The 10,828-nt window shown below is 47.0% G+C and overlaps 1 protein-coding gene across 1 annotated transcript; it reads right to left on the bottom strand.

The window, feature by feature from the left end:
• Window positions 1-8,220: 8,220 nt before the first annotated feature.
• Window positions 8,221-10,115, bottom strand: TMEM215 (transmembrane protein 215). Its single transcript, XM_079959789.1, has one exon. It carries the CDS (start codon window positions 9,357-9,359, stop codon window positions 8,583-8,585), a length of 777 nt encoding a protein of 258 aa, XP_079815915.1. The 5' UTR covers window positions 9,360-10,115; the 3' UTR covers window positions 8,221-8,582.
• Window positions 10,116-10,828: the final 713 nt, after the last annotated feature.

Below are 10,828 nucleotides of genomic sequence, written 5' to 3'. Positions count from 1 at the left end.
CTGCTGTTTGAAGTGGTAGCTTGGCTGCCCTCAGAAGCATTTAGGAACAGAATGACCCGTAGGAACACCACAGCCAACATGAGGAGTGTTTAATTGGGGAACCCAATGTTCTTGGGCTGTAGCTCCTGCCATCCTCAGTAACATCGGGTTCCCCAATTAAAGAGCCAAAGTCTTTGAACAACGCTCATCCCATTCCAACGATCTGTTCTGGATGAAGCAGCAGGCAACACACAGAGAGAGATAATGTGCCTGTCATGGCTTTCTTCTTCATTGTAACAGGCAATGCCGACTCCCATACATAGATTTTTGCACGACCAGATCAGCTCCCAGTTTGTAAATTAAAGCTGATTGCCACCTTCTTAGTTTGGTTATTTCCAGCAGTGAAGGATAGGGGACTAGATTTCGATGGTCCCAACCTCCTGCCCACCCTGCCAGCACATACCAGGGAAATGAAAAAGAGAGAATAAAGGGAGAGCCCAAACCTTATTAATATTAAATGTTCTTTTTTTACTGATGTTAATGTGGAATTAAACCTTATTAACAAACTCGGTGAAAGGGTTGCTCTGTAGACTATGCTTGGGCACCAATACTGGATAACCAAACATACACGTTATCCGATACACTGAGTTGACAGAGAAAGCGTGCAACATGCGTCCAAAATATTTGTGAGCAGTGAATAGGAAAGGACTGGGCCTCTACTTGCATGCATCTTAAAACACAAAATTGTTATTTTTAAATTTGCAATTGTTTGTTATTTTGGGGATTTATAACCACCCTTCAACAAGTTTCCATGGTGGTGCTTTTTATAGGTGAGTGCCCTTCATATGTGTTGCAGTATGGATGCATTTTTAAAATGTGGGCATCAGTACCTTCATTCTATTCAAGGAAGGAGCAAGAGAAAATAGAGTGAGAAGAAAAAAAACTGGAATGGAAAATACTGGATTGGACAGGCTTGGGGTGGTTTGGGATCTTCTGAGGTGAAGGAGATGTGTTCCACGCACTCCAACATTACTCTGTTGAAAATAGGGGTGCCCTATTCCATCATCATCATCATCATCATCATCATCATCATCATCTTATAATAATAATAATAATAATAATAATAATAATAATAATACCTAACCCATCTGAATAATACCTCATCTGTTTGACTTACAAAACATTTGGAAACCAAAGCCCCATTGGACATTCAGCTTCAAAAAATAGTTTGCAAACCAGAACAGTCACTTCTGGGTTTGTGGCGTTTGGGAGCCAAAACGTTCGAGAACTAAGCTGTTCGACTGTACAGGGTTGCCTTCAGATGTTTCCTAAAAGTTAGCGTATTTTTCACTCTATAAGACGCACCAGACCACAAGACGCACCTAGTTTTTGGAGGAGGAAAACAAGAAAAAAAATATTCTGAATCTCAGAAGCCAGAACAGCAAGAGGGATCGCTGCGCAGTGAAAGCAGCAATCCCTCTTGCTGTTCTGGCTTCTGGGATAGCTGCGCAGCCTGCATTCGCTCCATAAGATGCATACACATTTCCCCTTACTTTTTAGGAGGGAAAAAGTGAGTCTTATAGAGCAAAAAATATGGTATATCATTACTCATCTCCTTAACATCTGAAGGGAGGGCGTTCCTTGTGGGCGTTCCTCAGTAGGTGCCACTACCGAGAAGGCCCCCTGCCTGATTCCCGGTAGCTTCACTTCTCGCAGGGAGGGAACAGCCAGAAGACCCTCGGAGCTGGACCTCAGTTTAATAATAAAACATTACACATTTTTTAAATATCTTCCCTATAACAGGGCTGCCTTCAGGTGTCTTCTAAAGGTTGTATAGTTACTTATCTCCTTGGCTCATGGGTTGCATAACTCCATACGCTCCAACGTTTCTCTGATGAAAATAGGGACATCCTAAGGAAAAGCGGGATGTTCTGGGATCAAATCAGAAACCGGGATGGCTTCTGTAAATCCAGGGCTGTCCCTGGAAAACAGGGAAACTTGAAGGATCTGGTGTTCTGAGACCACTTGAGGCTGCACTTGAAGCCTTGGGGCTACCTTGCAGTTTAAGAAGGAGGAGAGAAAACAGATCCGGTCTTTGTGTCCAAAAGCTTCCTATCTAACAACACGTAGGAACCAAGAGGAGAGGAGAGGAACAGTTGTTAAATGGCAGATCTAGCTTTCAACCAGGGAATAATTTGGACAGGACTTGCAGTTACAGTGATTTCAGGAGGGATGCCTAACTTGTCACTTGGTGTTAACGGAGGAGAAAACACCCCCATGCAACCATTAAACTGCCATATTTTTCGCACCATAAGACGCACCTAGTTTTTAGAGGAGGAAAGGGGGAAAGCCCCGGGGGGGGGGGTTGAGGATCAGCTCACAGTTGTGCAGCTTCTTTTGCAAAGGGGAAAAGCCCTGGTTTTTTGAGGATCAGCTCAAAGTTATTGAGCTTACTTTGCAAAGGGGGAAAAAATCCTGTTTTTATGGGGTTCAACTCACAGTTCTGCAGCTTCTTTAGGAAAGGAAAGAGATCCGTTCCAACAGTTTCCAGACAGATTCAGTGGTACCTTAGGTTAAGTACTTAATTCATTCCAGAAGTCCATTCTTACCTTGAAGCACCACTTTAGCTAATGGGGCCTCCTGCTGCCACCGCGCCGCTGGAGCACAATTTCTGTTCTCATCCTGAAGCAAAGTTCTTAACCCGAGGTACTATTTCTGGGTTAGCGGAGTCTGTAACCTGAAGCGTATGTAACCTGAGGTACCACTGTAATCTAATCAGCCAGTCACATGTCGCTGGGGAAACAAACAGCCTCCGTGTGCAGAACATTTAACAATGGAGGCCTGGGCAAGGGGGCTGGGCCGGAAAGGGAACCAGCGATGGACCCACACATTCGCTCCATAAGACGCACAGACATTTCCCCTTTTTAGGAGGAAAAAAGTGTCTCTTATGGAGCGAAAAATACGGTAATTTATTTATTTTATTCATTAACCGTAACTTCTTTACCCCTGAACCAATCTCTTTTTGGTTCTCCCTTCAGCCAACTGTAAAGGCTAAGATATGGTGACTCACTCCAAGGTCACTCAGTGAGTGAGGAGTTGAACCTTCATCTCCTAGGTCCTAGTCCAAAACTCTTAACCACTACTCCTAGAGTACTTCTGCTCTGGGGCAGCTATCTAAATTAAGTAGGCAAATAAATATGGGGAAAGCCAAATGTCCCTTAGAGAAGGATCTGAACTATTTTCCTTAAAACTTGAATTTGTTTTACTCTGGATTGTTTCATTTGATGTTTTAATCAAATAATTTGATGTTTTAATCCAATCTCAACTGCTTTGAGATGCTTTCTTTGAAATATAAAGTGGTGTAGAAATGAAATTAATAATAATAATTCTCTTTTTTAAAAAGAAAAGTGCCTAGACATTTGGTAGTGGCCACCAGAACCAAAGTTAAAGGTGCCATTTGGTGATTAGCTAAGCTATCTGAGTTTATAACACTGGAGCTCAGATATGGACGGCCTCTCTTCCTCTGGGCAAAGGTTGGCCCCAAATGAGCTCTCTTTTTGGATGAACCTGTAAAACGCTGCTTAGTGAACGTGGTCTGGTCTATGTAGTTGTCTGCTGTGAGCCTTCAAATGATGAGTAAATGTCTCACTCTCCCCTGCTTTTCCCTCTAAATGGCTGTACAATTTTATGGAGAGCAAGTAGGAAAAGTTCACACCCCTAATGAAAAGCATCATCTCTCCCTTTGATAATTCCCTTTGAAATAACTGTCGGTAACAATGTTTCCAAAAACGAGACGGCCCTGAAGGAGCCTGAGGACTTCTGTCTATCTGCTAGATAGCATCACATGTGTGAGAGTTGCCCAGGCAAACCATCTCTCTCTCTCTCTCTCTCTCTCCACACGGAAAAATCAGAAGTCAGTTTTCTGCAGAATTATCCCAAGCCTTCAATGGAGGGTTGGACAATCAAGTGGTCTGGAGTAAATTATGTATGATGAAAACAAGAGCTCGTACGGATATTTTCCTTCCTTCCTTCCTTCCTTCCTTCCTTCCTTTCTTTCTTTCTTTCTTTCTTTCTTTCTTAAAACTCCGAGGCTTTTCAGAGCTGTGCAATCAGCCACAGAAACGAAGCACGGACAAACTTACAAAGGAAAGCCCAGGACGTACAAATTACTCTGGATTTATTGAATATATTGTTCCTCACAATTAACCCTTGAAAGGCATCCTGCATAGATTAAATATATAACACATATAAAATCCCAAATCAGATATTGGTACATATACAGTATTGCACATATGATATAATGGAGACATAATGTACATAGGTTTTGCTGACTCATTCCCTGCAGGCTTTGAGAGGTCCTCCAAGCGACATGTTTTATGCTGAGTCATCAGAAAGTTCCTGCTTCCATTGCTATGGCGACAAATGATAACTGAATTGATGCACACAGCCCACCTTGTGCGAAAACTCTATCTGACAATTTCCTTAATGTTACCCAGGGGGGTGGATACCCAGGTGCACAGCCAAGCCAAAGTTAAGCTCTTTTGAACCTCACAGGCTTCAACTGGAAGGATTGAGAAACATGCTCAATACATCCACTGAAACCAAAGGGGCCTAAAACTGCTTCGTTGTCATGGAATCACTGAACTGTAGAGTTGGAAAGGATGCTGAGCATAATCTAGCCCAACCCCCTGGAATACACAGCTGTCCCAAAAAGGAGATCGAACCTGCAACCTTGGGCATTATCAGCACCGCAAGGTAACCAAATGAACTGTTTTGGATGGATGATGCCACTGGTTTTAGAACGGAACGTGTCAATTTTTTTTAATCCAGGTTATTCAGTTATCTCCTTCCCTATTCCCTAGATTATTCTACTGAAGAGGTACAATTCTGAAGGAGACAGGTGCACATGTCTTATTCTGCTGTGGAAACTACTGCTGGAGCAGAGATTCAGCCATTGATTTGGATGAGAAGTGGTCTTAGAGCCAAGTGCCCGGTCATTCCATAAGTGCAGTCACATTTTCTTTAAAAGAACCCACACATGGATTAGACCACATTCCACCCAGCCCAGCATCCTGTTCCCAGCTCTAACCAGCCTGGTATCTCTGAAATATCACAAAAAAGGCATGAGCATGAGACTTTTCCCCCAGCAGCTAGCATTTGTTTATATACTGCCCCATGTCTCCAAAAGGCCTGAAAGCAATCACAGACATTAATAGCCCTTGACTCATCTAATCCTAGCAAATCTTGTGGCAGTGAATTCCACACACCACCTCTAGCATGTGCACATATACACATACATGATTCTAACGGCAAGCTTCCTGCGGAGGGGCACTCGCCATGTTTTGTTTCTCCTCCGGACTGAGCTTCGGGGAGAGAGAAGTTCTGAGTTCAGCACACCGCGCACAGCACAGATTGGCAGAAGACCAATGACATCACTAACCAACCTCCTCTTTCTCTCCACTCTGAAAAAGGGTTTAAAAATGGATTCTGTTTTAAAAAGAAATGGTGTGAGTGAATACGATGTTGACTGAATAATACATATCATGCCCTAAAAAGAAAAAAAGATGGATTCAGCATATCTGAAGCATATGAGGGGAGGAACAAGGAATACTACTCAAACAGCATTTGATTCACTGGCCAGTTTGTCAAATGCGTTGAGAAAAGGAAGGGAAGATGGGATTGAGCTGTGGGAGAAAACAAACAAACAAAACCACCAGCAATAATTTTACAATCAATTAGTGTTCAGGACAGGGCAATGGGGAAGGAATCTGGCTATATATATACAGTGGTACCTCAGGTTACATATGCTTCAGGTTACAGACGCTTCAGGTTACAGACTCCGCTAACCCAGAAATAGTGCTTCAGGTTAAGAACTTTGCTTCAGGATGAGAACAGAAAGTGTGCTCCGGCGGCGCAGCAGCAGAAGGCCCCATTAGCTAAGGTGGTGCTTCAGGTTAAGAACAGTTTCAGATTAAGTACGGACCTCTGGAACGAATTAAGTACTTAACCAGAGGTACCAGTGTACAGTGGAACCTCAGGTTGCATACGTAATCCATGATGGAGGCACATCCGCAACCCACAGCATTCGTAACCTGCGGTGCTGCACCCGCGCACGTGCATGATGCGATTTGGCGCTTCTGCACATGCACAAAGCGTGATTTGGCGCTTCTGCGCATGCACGAGCTGCAAAACCCGGTAGTAACCCTTTCCGGTACTTCCGGGTTTCCCACGGTCCGCAACCTGAAAACACGTAACCCGAAGCGTTTGTAATCCGAGGTACCACTGTATGTATATGTATATACATTCAAAGTAGTCACAGTGAATGCTGAAAACAGAGGACCATAACACAGGGTTTTGTTTTATTCAGATTTAAAAATTGCCACCATTAAGACAGCATATTAATATGGCCTTTGAGATCCGTTTATATTCCTTCTCCTCCATGAACAATAACTTGTCAAAAAGAAGTATCCATTCACATTTCCAAAACCCTTTTCCAGACTCTCAAAAGCTTTTCCACCTGTCCCTATATGCCTTTTAAAGTCAAAATCAGGTGTGCTGTCAATACCAGCGGTGCTGTCCTGTCGTAAGCTACTTGCACTACGCTTCAGATCAATTTCACTAGAAATCTTGCATTGAAAAAAAAGGATAGCATTCTCTCTCCCCCACAGCTCCCCCCCCCCCAGATATCAGTGCAACAGAACAATGACGTAACACTTAAACTATACTGAATATTCAATGGAGGGGGAAAATAGTTGCAAACCCAGGATGGGTTATTAAAAGCAGACACACACACCAAAAAGTAAAAAGGGGGAATCATGTTTCCATCTTGTCAGAGCAATTCTATAAATTACAACCCAAGACATAAGCCCCACTGAGTTCAATGGGACTTACGCCCAGGAAAGTGTGCATAGGATTTCAGCCCGAATAACCCCGCTGCTAGGGTTAACTGTATTTCTCTTAGGCTGAGTACACATTAGCAACTTAAAACGCAGTGAGTTCATTTCCTGCCCTGCTGTGTTTTAAGTCGCCTTTGCATGTTGTTGTACACACCTGAGAAGGGACGGGGATGTCTTTACCTGTTGGGTTCCCCACCCCTGCAACCCCCCTCCCCAAACTCCTATTCACAAAGTTGCCATCTGTGCATGCGTTGTCACCCACCCATGCACATGCGCTGCCTTCTACGTCTCAGCTTAATTGCGCATGTGGCTTACATTTTCCTGATGGACTGAAGTTGGTTTGAAAAGGGAAATGCAACAAACAGCCGCATTTCTCAAACAAACAAGCAAAACTACAAGATAGCTCTGGACCACAGGTACACTAGAAAACGGTAATGTGTATACAGACTCCTTACTCCCACCAACTGACTGGGCTGTTAAAAATGGTTCTCAGTCTCCAAGATCATCATGGGTCAAATTTATTTGACACAATGTCCCTGCTGGGCTGTCTGAAGTTCCCTGCCTGATCCATACAATGGTAAAAATGACAGGGCCGGGCCAGGATGTTTTGCCGCCTGAGGCAGAACAGCAAGTGGCGCCCCCTACAAGTCAATGTGTGTAGTACAATGTAAAAGGGCAGTAGATCAGTGGCTGCATGCAGAATGCCCCGGGTTTAATCCCCGGTATCTCCAGGCCAGAAGACAAGAGTCCCTGGCGTGCTCTGGTCCATGGGGTCACGAAGAGTCGGACACGACTAAACAACATCATCTCCAGGCCGGGTGAGGAGACACCCCAGTCTGAAACCCTGGGCAGCTGCAGCCAATCAGGGTCAACAGCACTGAGCTAAACAGACCAATGGCCTGACTCGGTGTAAGGAAGTGCGTGCCCAACGTTCCGAAGGCTGGTCACTTGATTTTGGCACATGACACGGAAAATCCTCAAGCGCCTCTTTCCTCACCAGGCAGTGAGAATACAAGAGCACATTAAATAGGCAACTTACTGCACCCAAAACTGAAAACTTAGGGCCAGCCTGACTCTCCCCACCCTCCGCCCCATTTCACCAGATGGAAGCATCTTAAAAGAAAACATTGAACTGCACCTGGTCTCTTTATCAGTGCTTTCAGAAGTCAGTGGAAGAGGCAGAGCTCTGAATATCTTGCACTTCCAAGAAGAACTCCTGACATTTGATTTCTGCTTTACTTTTGAGCAGCAAGAGTATCCCCACCCACTCCACCAGCCCCCCAATCCCTGCAAGGTTCGGCAACGCACACACACCCAGCTGACAAATCATGATAGAAAAGACTGATTCTCCTGAAACATGCTTATTATTACTTTTAACAAGAAACCAAAATTAATAACTAAATAAAGTTGTTTTCCCAGGCACAAAAGGTTTGAGTATCAGTCACATACCAGGTTGTTGGGGTTTAGAAAAAAGTTAGTTAATAGCTATGAGAATTGTCCCATGCAGTGCAAATCCAGCCAATATTATTATTATTAATTATTACTATTATTACTATTGTTACCAGTTATTATTTTTGTTTTAAAAGAGCCGGCTGCTGGGAGGGTTCCTTCATTACTTGCTCGAAACAACACCGCCCATTCGTCAAAGTCTTTTTTAAAAAATAAAAAAGAGGGGAGGGGAGAAGGGGACCCGTCCACCAAGTCTTTTCAAACTATCGTCTCGTGATCCGAGCTGATTTCCTCGCTGGGGTTTATATAGCAACAGTACCTGTCGTAAGGGCTGCTGTCCTTGTAGGAACAGACGATGATGCTGTTCAGAGGGGCCACGGAAACGGTGTCCTCTGCGCCCGGGAGCGCGGGGGCCCCTTCGAAGACGGGAGATCCTTCCTGCTGCTGCTGCTGCTGCTGCTGCTTCTCCTCCTCTAAGGCACTGAAAAGGGTGGCTCTGGCCCCCAAGACATTCCCAGGCATCTCCGGGCAGCAGTTTTCCAAGTATCTCAGCTTTTCCTCCTGCTCCGCTTTGTGCAGAGAGTCCCTGCCCTCCCCGACGGCGGCGGAGGTGGTGATGGTCGTGCAAGTGGAGAGGCCGTCCTCTCCTCCTCGGGAGCTCCCCTTCCTGTCCTTGGCTCCATAGGCTTTCTTGGCCAGCTCGTCGCAGCTGCCCTTGCCGGACTCCAGGTCCGACGGGGTCCTCAGCAGCTCCAGCACGTCTTTGTCTCGGTGCTTCTTGCGACAGCAGCAGCAGCCACCGCAAGGCGGGCGCCCCCTCTTATCGGGCCACTTGGTGCAGCCGTCGGTTTTCCTCGCCAGGGCGATGGCGGCGATGCCCGGCAAGCAGATGGCCGGCCCGATGGCCAGCAGAGGGATGTCCCCCAAAGTCTCCCCCTTGATCCCGGACACCGTGAACATGAAGCCGAACACCAGGACGACGCTGACCAAAGCCACCACCAGACCGGTGCGAGGGTTGATGTCGTCGGGGCGCATGGCTTTCACGAAGTCCCCAGGTCATCGGAGGAGCTCCCTGGGCTTGAGGGTGGGGGAGAGAGAAGGGAGCTCCGTTTGCCAAGAGAATCCTTTGCTGTGGGGTGGAGGGGGGGAGAGAAGAGGCAGGAAAGCAGCAGCAAAACTCCCCCCAGCCGACGCACCGCTTGCAAGGGGCGTCTCAGTGCATCGCCCTTCCCTTCGCAACGCGCGCGGCGAGGCTCAGGGGAGCGCGCCGTCTCTGCGCCCCAGCAGCATTGCTCTGCGCGCAGCTCCTGTAAAGCCGGCTTCCCCGTCCTCCGACTGCTGCCTCTGCCGCTGCTAGGAGCGCCGCCGCTGAAGGCAGGCAAGGCAGGCTTGCAAAAAGCAGCTGCCTCTTAGCGCGCTTGCAGTCTTACACGTGAAGTCCCGCGGGCCTCTCTGCTGCTGCTGCTGCTCCGCTTTGGATCCCGGGCCAGAGATCAACAAAGCTGCTGGGAGATGCATTAGGAGCCATCGCAAATGGTGTATTTTGGGGGGGGGGGGGAGGGGACAGCAACGGAAGCATGGGGCGAGAAAGGGAGTAGGTTGCGGAGTGTTGTGTGGCGCAAAGTGTGCGGGGAGGGCAGACTTAAAGGTCTCCAGTTGTGGAGAACTCCACGCGCCTTGGGCGATCCGAGACGGTCGTCCCCACTGAAGCTACTAAGGGCTGGCTTCCAAGTTCAAGGAGCAGAGGCTCCAGAAATAAGTGCTCTCCAAATTACAGGGAGAGTCGCCTTATGAAGAGGATCGGGCTGCCCCAGCCAAGGAGCCGGCGCAAGAGGCACCAGAAATCAACAAGATTTCAACGCTTCAGATTTTGCAGAGCGGACCCTCCCGGCCAAAGGCTTTTGTCCTTTTGCAGAGGTTAAGCAGCCAGCCCGCCTGCTGGTGGGGGGATGTTCCAGTATGTGCTAAAGACCGGGAGGCGGGCAACGGTGCCTTTCCAGCGAGGAGCGTGCTGCAAGTGCACCTTCCCACAGCCGCGCGCGCTTCACCCCAAACTCTTGCCCCTCGTCTCCGCCCTTGCGCTCCTTTTGCTCCGCGTCTGTACGCCACTGCGGAAAAGGAAGAAACGCGCTGCAGTGAAGACCACCCCACCACTCCTGGCCTAGCAGATGTGGGGCAAAGGAAATAGGAACAATATTTGGCACCAGCTTTACTGTAGGAGTTTCTGGAAGGAGACGTACAAGATACCATGAACCATTTTAGGGACACCACTCCGGATTCGTGTAGGGATTAATATTAATACCCCAACTAACTGGCTGGGTTTCCCCAGCCACTCTGGACAGTTTACAGCATGTATAAAAATATAATAAAACATCAAACATTTCAAAACTCCTGATACAGGGCTGCATTCAGATGTCTTCTAAAACTTGTGGAGTTCTTTATCTCCTTGACATCTGATGGGAGGGTGTTCCACAGGGCGGGTGCCACCACGGAGAAGGCCCTCT

This window comes from Podarcis cretensis (genome assembly GCF_951804945.1).
Source record: "Podarcis cretensis genome assembly, chromosome: 17".
Taxonomy (NCBI): domain Eukaryota; kingdom Metazoa; phylum Chordata; class Lepidosauria; order Squamata; family Lacertidae; genus Podarcis; species Podarcis cretensis.
This window is presented reverse-complemented; position numbering and strand designations above follow the sequence as displayed.